We start from the raw sequence: 13,035 nt of genomic DNA on the forward strand, positions 1-13,035 counted from the left end.
CCTTGGAATGAGCCCTAGGCACACAGGCAGCTCCACGGTTCTCTTCTGAAATAAATCACCTCGGCAACGCAAACCGGAAAGCGTTCCTCAGCTTGAATTTCACCTGAACGTGCACTGAGTCGAGACCCTACAACAACAGAGCTAATCATTTCCCCCCTGCTTGCCAAAGGGACAACACATCCCCAGATACTCTGGAAATGTTTAACGAGACACTTCACGCAGTTAAAAGTGAATCACAACCAACGCCTTCATGTTTGGCGTACATGCAAAAAAAGGTACAGAAACTCAAAACAACCCTAAGAGGGCACGTTAACAGCATCAGAGAGAGGGGTTACGATCTTCAAGTCAGCAAGGGCAATAGACAGGGTGAGGTTATGAGGTGGCACAAAGCTTAAGAGAAGAGGAGAGGCGATGAAGATGGATCCTTCTTTTTCAAGACAAGATAGGAGCGGGTGAAGTATTGATACTTTAGTAAGATAATACTGACATATCTGTCTACACGTAAGTACGCCAACCTAATTGCCTCTCCTTTGCTAAGCTCCAAGGGCACCCATACATTTCACAGCAGTCAGCTTTCCACTTGTACTTGGAAAAATGATGATGATGCACATGGGAAGTTCAAAGGGCGGTTTAACAAATCCCCAAAGTAACAGCACACCACTAGGGTACTGCTGCAAGGCCTTCCACTCTCTCCTGCCTCTGCTGGATAGATGCATCGTTCGGTATTAAAATAACTCTCCGGGACATTTATGAACAGGGGTTGGGAAAACCTAAGATCTATTCTGTCATGGTATAAGGGAAATGAATACTGCTCAAGGGAGGTGGCAACAAAAATGCCTCTCTGCCTCCCTTGGGGGGAAAGGACACCCCCCCCCCCAAAAAAAAAAAAAAATTGTCTAACCAAAATTTGAAGTTGAAACTTCTAAATGTAATGAAATAAAAATTAAACACCCAACATAATCTCTAACAGCCGTTTCTCTAGGTAGGTTAAGATCCTCATGTAGACCCACACACAGAGCTCATATTCAGTTTAATCACTACCTAAATGTCAGCCTACGTTCTAACCTACTTTGCATTAGATGGGCATCAAGTTTTAAGGGAATATAAGAACGTCTCAAGTTCTTATCATCAAATGTCAATTTACCCGCCCTCCAAAACTGTCTGCACTTCTTTATTTTCCCTGAAATCAACAGTATCCCTGAAGTCCTACAGTAATTTTAAAAAGAAAGAAAACCCCAAAATAATGCAAATGTGATGTCCACCCACACCAGCTCTACAAAAAGCTAAGAAATTCAGAATGCTTTAGGACAGTGAAGAGTGGTTTCTACCAACTCAACTTCTGCCCCAAGAACAACAACAAAAAGAAATATGTAGCTGTTTTTCCTTTTTTGAGGGCAGGGGGAAGGAAACACAGGTAGGGAGGTGTGGAAGGGCAGAAGGGGCAATCTAATTGTGACTGGACATTTTGTCCACACAGTAGTCCTCAAGGTGCGACTGAAAATAACCTCTCAAACTCCAAGCCTATGCCATGTGAAGTGTAAAGAACAAACGCTACGATTTAGCAGCAAATTAGTGATGCAGAACAAAATGTTTGATACCACAGCTGCATGTACGAGAACTTAGCTTCTTGCTTTTAGAAGAGGAAACAAAAATGCATAGGTCTGTTTTGAGTATTGACTTTTAATAGCTTGTTTCTCATAAGGGAACAGGGGATGTTTTCTGTTTTAGAAATACAGGTATCAGTTGAGCTTTAAATACAGCCTGCTCCTGCCAACAGGTCATGTACATGATTTATTTGGCTTCAGCTTTTGTTTTTATGCATTAGGCAACCTTCAACCTTCTTTTGTAATACAATATATAGACAAATTTAAGTACAGTAATAGTGTAGGTATTTTACTGTCTTCACATTTTTTTTGACATACTGGACAAAGCGATACACATCAGTCTGCCCCCAGCCCACGTTTCATACAAAGCACGTTGAATACTGCTTTCAGTGGCACACTCAACTTGCTCCCATATTTAATTTGCCAAATCTACAGAACCAGATCCTTTGGGAATATCAAAATTATTTCCAACTTTGTCCAGTGACATTCAAATGCTCAGGCAACTGCTGGTAACTTTCATTTTACGGTTACTACAGATGTTGCATACCGACAGGAAAAAGAAAGTTTTAGAACTGGACAAGCTATAGTAATCCAGGTTTTGGTAGAAGAATTATATACAAAAAGGGGACTTTTATATATAGTTTTCAATCTGTAGTTTCATTTTTCAAAATAAAACCTGTATATATAAATGGATAACATTCAAGATCTGTATATGAATAACAGTTGGTTTCTGGCTAAAACAATATATTTAGACAGAATCTCACTTTCTGTTTTTCACTTCAAGTATGCTAGCCGTCCAGTCCTTTGGGAAAAAACCTTCCACTTTTAAAGTCCTTTAGGATCCATCAGATTCATTATATGGAAATGACCTTAACTTATACAACATACTATATTATGAGGTGAACTGAAGGGGATTAGATATCGAAGTATTGATCTGGGTGCAGTAAGCCAAACAGCTGTTTAAACATGATACTACAGCTGAAATAAGTCTCTGTCAGAATAAAAACCAACATTCATGAAAACAGCAGCAGCCATCAAAAACATTCACAACTGCAGGGATTTTGTATTGTGTGTAATTCTGCATTATAAGTAGGAGAAGCCACAACAGTTTAAAGCAAAATTAAAAAAAAATACCACTACAGTCTTGAATTTAATAATGTGAATTGTCACTCTTAGAGCTGTTTATAGAAGTGTACTAAAAAAATTTACTTAAACATATGAATTTAAGACTTTCACTTTATTCAGCAAATTGGTTTATTTACACAATGGGGAACGCTGGTTGAATGCTGTCAATGTAATAAAAACAAATCTAACAGAGACAATACTGAACTCTCTCTATGTATTCATAGCAGAAATGACAAACTATTTCCTTACCTGTATCAGGAACATCAAGCGCAACAATGGGACAGTATCATAGGACACTGATTTAACAATAAACCACAGAGGTCCAGTAATACTATGGCAATTTACTCATGTATTTACTGACTTTAAAAAAAAAAAAAAATTAAAAGTCAGCAATACCCAGTATAAGTTCTGTCAATTATCAGAGTCAAACTCTGATGAGTAGGTCAGTAAAACCTTATCAGATCATCCACAATTCATAAAGTGACCTGATCTGTTTCAGACCACTAATACAGAAACAAAATTGATGAGAACAGATTACCCTCTAAAAGGCAACAATGATCTGATAAGGGTTTAACTTAATGGAATTTAAAAAAAAAAAAAAAAAAAAAATAAGAATTGCAGAGCACAGCCCCTATTAGAACAAGCTAACTTTCCAGACTTTCAAAAAAGACAAAAAAAAAAATTGAGAGAAAAAAAAAAAACACTTCAACATGAAGCTACCATACAAAGTTTTTTGTTGTTTTTTCTGTTTGTTTCTTTTTTTTTTTTCTTTTAAGAGTTCAGAGTTGCAATTTAATCCTGGCTTTTTAGTGAGAAGGACAGTTTTGGCCTAGACTTTCCTTTGCCCAGGATAATTTTTTGCTCTTCCTTTTGCTGACGTTGTCTCTCTTGTTCTAGTTTCATCCTCTCCTCATGAATCTTTCTTTGTTCTTCAACAATTTTCAATTGTTCTTCAGCCTATATATGAAAATGGTAGAATTTAGGCCAGCATATTTTGTAGTCATAAAAGCAATTTACAAGTCCGTATTAACTTCCAAACAGGTCCAATCCTGCATAGTTATGTAAGCAGTTCTACCTGAGCTAGATGCCATAGTTGGTTTCAGTGAAACTGTTTATAAAATGGTTATTTGAATTGCGTTTAGAAGAAACACTGAAAATTTTTTACAGCTAATGCACCGAAATCTTGAGTGCTTACATGCAATGTTTCTCAGCATTGCTTTGCAAACAACACATTACATTTCAATTAAGGAAGTCAGTGTACATATAGAGAAGTTCCCCTGACGCCTGTCACGTGTCAGATGAAAGCAGAATATAATGAAGCAACAGACCTTCAAACAGAGGTCTCCCCGCTCCAAAACCCATTTAAAACCCTTTCCTGATTCAAAACCATCTTTACTTGATTTGTAACAAGTCAATCCTTATACTGACTTATGTTTCTTACGGCTCTTCCAATGGTCTTCTAAAGGTGCTTGTTTTGTTCATTACGTTAGTTAATACTTGGAATTTTCTATTTGGCCCATTTCCACCATATGAGTTTGGGAAAAGGGTAAAACAGAAAGAGATCTAAAGCAGATTTAGTTCAAACGAAGTTTTAATAAGCATCATCTATACCTGAAAAAGGTGCAATTACTTGGGTAACTGAAACCGATAGAGTTCAGTCGGGATTTAGAAGCAGCTGAGTTTGGCTTATCATTAGTTGATTATGATCAGCTAAATCATAGTGAACGTTCTCATGAGGCAGGCACCTGCTTAAATAGGCTTGGAGACCAACATAAGCTAGACTTTCATAATTTAGACATCTTAAGCTTATGCTGAAAGTCCCTTTCAGCACTTGTATAACAACATTATACTAGTCTCAAATCCAGTTTGTACTTGTCCTGCTCAAAAGAACGGAATTAGTCACTTCTGTTCTAGAAGTTCTGAACATGTTTGCAAACTTACTTCAACCTTCCCTGTGAGATACAGTTAAAAATGAACTTTTTAAATTCTGAAGGCAGCTATCTTCCTCTAAATTAACTGCACCTGAACTATTTTTTCAGACTAGCATTACTGCTAAGGGTCTGGTCTCTCACGCTCAAGGGAAGGAGAGCAACGCTACTGACATAACCGGCAATAGACAAGTTAAACTCCAGAAAGGGTCAATTTGTTTATTTTAATTGTGTTGCAAATCAGGCAGAGGGACCTGTATTCCCCCACAGAACTGTTAACTACATCTTCACATACCAGTTTAGCTTGTGCTTCTGCAATTTTTCGATTATTCTCTTCTAGTATTCGCTCTAGTTCCTCACGCTTTGCACGCTCTTCTTCCTAAAGGGGAGGACAGGGCAAGATGTTAGTAAAGTAAAATATTAATTTCTGCATGTTCACTAATCTTTCTCAGAATTCTTCTGTGAACTGACTTAAAGTGGCAGCTTTACAGCCACCTATTTTGTCTCACAACGGTAAATTGTGCAGCCACTAAAACTGGTTTCTAGTACTCAATTTAAATCATCCCGCCCAGTCCAAACAGCAACCAACTAAACCCTCCCTAATCATAGAATCCTGACAATTTATTACTAGAATTTTAATATCACACAAATCAACAAGGACAACTACAAAAACTGGATAGTATTTACCAAATTAAAAAGTAATATAGAAAATATAAATAAAGTGAATAGTTTGTCTCACCAATTAAGTATACCTACGTATTCTTTACCTATACTCCTTTAATCAGCATTAAAAGTTGAATATTTACTGTCTTGTCCAGTGTCCTGCAGAGTGTGCTCCTCGGCTGCCATACGCGCCAGCTTCCTCTTTAAAATGATTTGTACTGTTAGCTTGGCAATACCTGCATCAGCAGCTCAACCATTTATAAAGAAACAACATACAAGGAAGGCTGAGCTGAGGAATGCAGATGTTTATGATAAGAAGGAACAAAAATATGTAAATCATTCCTAAGGCAAACAATTAATAAGAAAAATACATTTACTGTTAGTGAAAAATACAAATGGTAATCCATACTTCATGGAGCTATGGGCTTCTTTCATGGGCAGAATGGACTTAACATTCAATATTTTGACAATTTTAAGACAGCTGAAACTGTCATTTGCAGTCTGAACTTGGAATTCAGGAGTCCAGGGAAGGCAAGATCAGGAAATAAAGCCTTGTAATTGTTGTTTTCTTGGTGAATTTTATGGAACTCTGTTATGCAACTCAAATATGAAGACTGCGTGAAAGTTTTTGAGGTGTTTCAGTTCACGTAATATATATCCGAATTATTTTAATATTTGGAAGATTTAAAGTTAGCCAGAGGTTTGTGTCTGTGTAAGAAAAAAAAGTTAATACGAACAAAGCAAGCATACGAAGAGAAAACTTCTTACTATGACTAGTAACCAGCTACTAGCTAGCACACTTCACTCCAGGCATGGAAGTTTGTTCTGTGTTATAAAGAACTGATGTGACTTCTTCACATCACATTGACAATAGCAAAAATACTTTAAAAAAAAAAAAAAAAAGTCATCCATCTGATCAAATGAAAACCTCTATACATGAAGCATTTGCTGACTATAGACATCTAAATTCAACTTCAATTCCTTCATAGTTAAGGTTTTAATTTGCAAAACAAGTGTAATTTACATTCTTAATATTTGTTGTAACTCAGTGTTCTGGTTTTTTTTGTTTTTAATTTAAAGATATTATGTGACAGACAAGTCACATTGAGGATGAAGGGGAAAGCTTCATTGCTACTGTCTTTTCTTTTGTAAGCCAATTGAAATATTAATTTAAAATAAACTGTGTAGGAGGTACAGAGTGAAAAAGGCATTTGAGACTTATGACTACTTAGCACAAATTTCCTTTACAGTTTAAAGTTTGTCTTGAAATTTCTGGATCCTGGAATGATTGGTGCAGGCAGGCATCAAAGCCTTTAGTAGCAAATTACTGTCTCAGAAAGACATTTTCAGCTTCTGCTCCAGCTGCTGATTAAAAAAAAAAAAAAAGAAAAAACAAAACCAAAAACCCAAGTCACATGTTCAGCTTGACTTCAGACAAGGGCAACCTGCTCTTTTATAACTTCTAGGGAAAAAAAAAGGAGTTGTTAGTAGTTATTAAAAATTGATATAATGATTTGGTCATAGATCCTCCGTGAAGACGTGGATGGGCTTATGCTCGAAGTCCCAGAATTAGTCCAATGTATGCTCAAGGAAAATGTTCATTTTAAATGAAGAGTAAGAAACCTATTTGTTAAAGACAGGTACTGCAGCTCACTGCTGGACCCTGCTTTTTGCCTGACTGAAGGCAAAAGCCTCTTACAGTCTAGGTAAACAAAATGAAACAAATGAAGGATACATAATTACAGATTTTCAATACCCTTCCCCAAAAATGAAAGGACCGCTGATAAATCCTGCAGCCATGGCAAAAGTTTCAAACAATTATGAAATATGTAGGTCAGTTCCATTAAAAATCAAGTATCCTTGTTCAGGTTTTAGGAGAATAACTGTTTTAAGTATCAGTGAGCTCCTCTGAATAGGCTAGAAATTAAGTTTCGCAGCAATGCAAGTTTATACGAGAAGGGAATTAGATTTGCTGTATTCCATCTCTTTCTGAACCGAACAGGAGGCACAAACCGACACTGAAAGTTTTGCCATGGACTGTCTCTACTTTCCAAACGACCGAGCGTTACCTCTCTGGCTTTTTGTGCTGCAAGTTCAGCTTGTCGCTGTCGCTCGAGTTCTTCGAGCAACTGTTTTTCCATGATGCGCTTAGCCTCCTCCACCCTGCGGAGAACCTCTCGCTCAATCTCATCCTTCCTTTTCTCCAACTCTTCTTCTACACGTTTAGCCACAAGCTCTTCCACTCTTCGAGCAGTTTCTTCCTCTATAAGCTTCTCTTCAATTTCCTGTTGACGACTAGAAAATGCAAACACGAGGATTACCTTTTTAATCAATGAAGAATGGTTGCATTGAAACGAACTCTTGCAAATGCACAGCATCAGCCACGCTACTGAATCAACTTTTTAACCTTCTTAGACAGACAGATCATATATTTAAAGAATGTTTTGCCCTACATTTAAGGAAAAGTGAATATTCAGGCAACCAGTGTTCCTAGCCCAGGGAACTCATTCAGACCACACCATATATAGCATCTCTCCATATCTCAAGACACCAAGCTTAATACGACACTTTACCATACTACTTCTTGATCATTTTTAGGGAAAAAAAGAAAAAAAGAGGGGGGGGAGGGAGACATCCCCCATCTTTGGCCATCTTTCACCCTTCAGGAACTTGAATTTTAAGCCACGTGTTGCAATAATATCTTGTAAAATCTTGTCTTAAAGCCACCACCTCAGAGGCACCAAACTAATCTCTAATAACTAAAATAGAAGATAGAAGCAATAAAATCTGTAATTTGAGTATTTTAGTAAGAACTCCAGGTGTTGTTTCTCTAATCTAGTTATCTAATAATATACCTTATCAAGTTTCAAATACTTCAGGTCTCCTTAACTTCTTTATTGCAGCACTCTATTTCTACTCTAGTTATCCAAAATAAAATATACCAAGTGCTAAATAAATCTTGCAACCTTTACAGTTTTCCGTGTTCTGAATTTTGGAAGTATTTTCAAATGTCTTCTTGTCTTTACTTTTGTTTAGCAGCAGCATTATCAATTAGCCTGATCTCTGTTTTACGTTTTCATTAAAAAGGATACAAAAAGACTAGGTCAATTCACAGGTTTATTACCAAGCGCAGGAAAAAAAAAAAAAACAAACCACTTCCAGGTAGTAATCACTAGTACAATATACCAATTAGATATCCAAAGATCAACAAAAGTGAATTCTGTACAACTATGTTTCTTATAATACTATTTATTTAGAATTATTATGGGCTTTGGGGAGAAGGTTGTTCTTTTCTAACCTTGAAACCGAACTTTCATTTTAAGTATTCTGTGAAGTATGGAACAATCTTATAAACTTATCTTCCGGCCTGTCAGCACCAGAAATCCATGATTTACAATAACAACTACTGTTGTAATATCCTAACACGCTGTCATTTTCATAAGGTTTGCATTTTCCTACCGTACTTCTATTGAGAGACATAAACCCAACTTTGACTAAAAAAAAAAGAAAAAATGAAAAAAAGAAAAAATGTTACAGGATTTACTAAATTTTAGATTTCCCAGTGTACAATTTGCTAACATGCAATAGGAGATAACAAAGTATGGATTACCAATCTAGACAAACATGAAAGGTGAAAGGCTTCCAAATTCCCCCTGTTCATGTATATTCTTTTCAAAAGTGTGCTGAACACAATGGATAGTCTATCTCCTTCAGTAAAAAGTTCTGGAACCCCCAACTTAAATGTTCAGCCCGAGAACACAAATTTTATTCTTCCATTCCTCAAGAGATAGCAAACTTATTCAGTGACACATTAGGCCAGCATTCACTTTTCCTAAAGCGACACAATACATCTTGAGGCAATATTTTCAGAAAAACAAAAAACCAAAACCACCACCATCCAGAGAAATGCATCAACTCCATTCTGTTAGTGTGTTGCTGCCAAGCCACTACTACCTACCATTCCTTTTGGATGGAAGGTGGGGGAGGGGTCAAAAGTTTAAAAGACAAATTGTTAAACACTCTTTATATACAAAGTGGCCTTTTACTTTTAAAAGTTTTTCTTTCCTCTTAAGGGTATTTATTCAGCAGCGAGTACTCTCACCGCCCTGTAGATACAGCTTACCACTACATAATAGGCTGTTCTACGGAAATCATTTTTTCAGAAAGCTCAAATTCACGTGTTTTATTCAACTACTTCAGCTTTACGTTTAACACTACGGAAATCTAGAATAAAAGTTATCTAATTGAATAAAGATAGTACCTAGTTATAAAAAAAACCCCTGACACTCAAGTCTGAAGTAAGTTTTCAAATATCCTCAGCAATTGATGATGTACTCAAATTAAGCACTCTGCCTGCACACGTTTCATTCTTCTCACCCCAACAAATTCCATTCAAATTTAACCAAACCAAGCAAATATACCTTTTCACATTCATAGGCTATGACAATATTACAAATATATAATAACTGTTAAGTGTAAGCAACCACATTTCTTGAAACACTAGAAAGAAGTGAAATAGAATAAAGTAAAAATTTATTCTCAAAGTTAATGTATAAGACCAACTTGTGCCTATGGCTAAAAATAATATAATTCAAATCAATGGCTTTGAGTTTATCAAGAAAATCAAATTATAAACACAGGTATAAATTTCAATGATTTATTCTGTAGTTTATACTAACTATTCATTATTCTTTTTAAGTCACATGAACTTACAGTATTTTATTTATAGGTGTAAGTTTATCATCCTGACCTACTGAGCCATGACTCCAGAGAAACAGACAAGTCATTAATGTAAAAATATTTTTAGTATGTTCCATTTCCTCCTTAAAGAGTAATTTTATAAAATCTGCAGAAAAGAAGCTGCTTAGATTTCAGCAGATTTCTGAGGAAAAAAAAAAGTCATATTTGCAAGGCCTTTACAGAAAACTAGCATTACAGGAAAAAGCAGCAGTTAGGATTTGAACAGACACGAGAAGAAGAAAGTCACTTTCAATATATGAACTGTCCACTAGTTAATTCAGTTAGCAAGAGAAGTACTTCTTTCCTTCACTAACATGAGTATATACCAACATATATAACACAGTTTACAGATGACTTATTCAAATACCATAGTTTTCTACTCTATTAAGTTTTTTTGCCTTTTCTTTTTGAAATTTAAAGTGTATTCTAGAAGTATCAAAATCTATACCAAATCTTTTCCAATACTGCTTCTCCCTCAGGAGTTTACTATTCTGTTGCCAATATCACTCAAATGTCATACTCCTCCTATACAGACTTCATGAGTATTCTAAAATTTCAAAGCTAACTTATACAGAAAACTTACTGCAGAAAATAATTGAAATGTATGTCGCTACATCTAATGTTAATGAATGAACTACTGAATGAACTTCATTCAGTTTCAATTTGAGCACTCCATGGCAAAAAAAGGTGATCAAATATTTTAGATGTCTTATTTAAAGATTATAAACACTTCATTTTCCACAGGCACTTGAAAGATCCTCTCTCAACTTTTAAAGCCTGGACATAGGCTAACCATAAAATTCTCCACTAAGACTAACACCATTTAATATTTTAAGTTAGATAATATTTATTTTTTGTGTCATGTTCTCTCTCTTCAATCTTTAAACCCATTTACATAATATTTAAAAGAATACATATGAACTAAAATAGCTCCAGTATACTAAGATACGCTATTCACTGTATTGTCAAATTGTTAAGCACATTCCAATCCTTCTTCCCAGATACGCATGGAATATTCTTATCAATTTAGGTACCGAGTAAAATTATAAACTGAAAAATTAGGGTAAATAACTCCGAAAGCCTTCAACATTTTCACGTGTGTTTGTGTTACCATGCAAGTTTTTGATGATGTTGCTGTCAAATTCTGAAGTTAGCAAAGGAGATTACCAACAAACAAAAATGAAAGTGACAACTCAGGATGATCAAGCCTACCGAACTACAATTAATATTTCATTAGAACAACATCACTGAAATAAAACTGAAAGCTCCACCTGAGAATTAACAGAACTAGTTGGCTTCACCCGTACAAACAACTACTACTTCTGGATTCAGCGTCCAATGAGCGAGGGTAACATTCAAGTAACAAGAATCACTTTATCACAATGGTTAAAACCGTTGTTATCTCTGCTGTGTAAAGGTCTCTCTCATAACTTAACAATATTGCTAAACACCTTAACGCACATCCAACGTTTTTTAAAACAGAATTTATCTATCTCTGTAGACTTCGTAAATAACCGCATTCCCCATAACGAAAACTGAAAAAGGAAAAGGTTTCAAATGAAACGAATCACCGGATCTCACTGTCCCATTTGGCAAGAAAATTTAAAAAAACCCTCAACGATAATATAGCCGTCGTAGAGTATCTCTTAAAACCCTACGCCGAGCAGCTCCAGATGCCTCCGCTGGACGCGGAACAAGAAGCTCCACGCAAAAAAAGGGGAGGGGCGGGCAGTGTGGCAGCGCCGCACAAAGCCTGCGGGCCGCGGGGCCTCCTCCGCAGAGAGGAGCGTAAGCGCAGCGCAGGGGAGCGGCGGCCGAAGGGAAGCGGGCAGAGCGAGCGGGCGGGGCGGCAGCCTGGCACCCCGAGCAGGCGGCTCCGAAGGCACCGGAGGCAGCCAGGCTTGAGGGAGGGGAAGGATGGCGGGAAAACGGGCAGAAGCGAGGCCTCAGCGAGGGCCTAAACGCCTTTCCCCCAGTCGCAGACGGCCCTGGTCTGGAGGAGGAAGGCGCGGAGAGAAAGGGACCCGGGCGAGGAGCACCTCCTGCCCTCCCCCTGCCCCTCGCCCCCCCCGCCGCCGCCCCCTGCCGCCCCCAGCCCAGGCCCGGGGCTCACATTTTCCGCTGCCGCTCGAACTCCGCTTTTTTCTCCTCCTCCTCCCGCTTCTGCTTCTCGTCCAGGCTGCTGCGCTTGCTCACCGTGCGCCCGAAGATGTCGATGCGGTCGGGCGGGGAGGAGGCGCGATCGCGCTCCCGCTCCCGGTCGCGGCGGGAGGAGGGGGCTGTGTTGGAGCGGGAGCGGGACCGGGACTCGCGGCGCCGGTTCCGCTTGCTCTCCCGGGACTTGGAGCGCTTCCGCGCCCGCTCCTTCTCCCGGGAGCGCGACCGCGATCGGCTCCGGTTCTTCTTGTTGTGCTTGGAGCTCTTGGTGTGCTTGGAGCGGGAGGAGCTCCGGCTGCGGGACCGACCCATCCCGGCAGAGGAGAGGAGAGGCCGCGCCGGCGACCGCCCGACCACCCCCGCCCCCTTCGCTAGCGGCGCCCGAAAGAGGTGCGGGGAGGCTCTGCGCGCATCAGCCCCGCCCGGGCGGGACCCTCGTCCTCTCCCTTCCCGCTGCTTTGCGCTGCGAGGAGAAGGAGCAGGCCCCGACAGCGGGAGCAAGTCCGGACGCAGGCAAGATGGCGGCCCTAGCAGAGCGGTGACTCTCCTCTTCCGCCCCACAATGCACCGCGCCGCGCTCGAGCCGTTTACTCCCCCTCCCCCCCACCTCCGCCTCCGGCGCCGCGCCGGAGGAGCACGAAAGCACTCGGTAATGTTCGACAACCAATGGGAAGCGCCGCTCCAGGAGGAAGCCCCGTCAGGCAGCGCTTCCACTCCGCGCATGCGCGCGGCGGGCGCCGCCGGCGGAGGCGTTTCGGGGAGGTTATTTGGGACCGGGGCGGCTGAGGGGCCGGGGTGAGGCTTTCGGGAGTCCGCGG

General features: G+C 39.4%; 1 protein-coding gene across 3 annotated transcripts; it reads right to left on the reverse strand.

Moving 5' to 3' along the window:
• Positions 1-1,664: 1,664 nt before the first annotated feature.
• Positions 1,665-12,804, reverse strand: ARGLU1 (arginine and glutamate rich 1). 3 transcript variants are annotated; one of them, XM_082304639.1, is made up of 4 exons: positions 12,174-12,804; positions 7,390-7,615; positions 4,953-5,036; positions 1,665-3,686 (listed from the first exon to the last, which is right to left on the reverse strand). In XM_082304639.1, exons 1-4 carry the CDS (start codon positions 12,527-12,529, stop codon positions 3,522-3,524), a joined length of 831 nt encoding a protein of 276 aa, XP_082160765.1. In that variant the 5' UTR covers positions 12,530-12,804; the 3' UTR covers positions 1,665-3,521. The 3 variants fall into 3 exon arrangements, 1 of the variants encoding a protein (XP_082160765.1); XR_014227467.1 differs by having other exon boundaries at positions 3,627-3,686; positions 4,953-5,521; XR_014227468.1 differs by lacking the exon at positions 1,665-3,686 and having other exon boundaries at positions 4,997-5,036; positions 5,464-7,615.
• Positions 12,805-13,035: the final 231 nt, after the last annotated feature.

The sequence above is a fragment of the Platalea leucorodia genome (genome assembly GCF_965183815.1).
Source record: "Platalea leucorodia genome assembly, chromosome: 2".
Lineage (NCBI taxonomy): Eukaryota > Metazoa > Chordata > Aves > Pelecaniformes > Threskiornithidae > Platalea > Platalea leucorodia.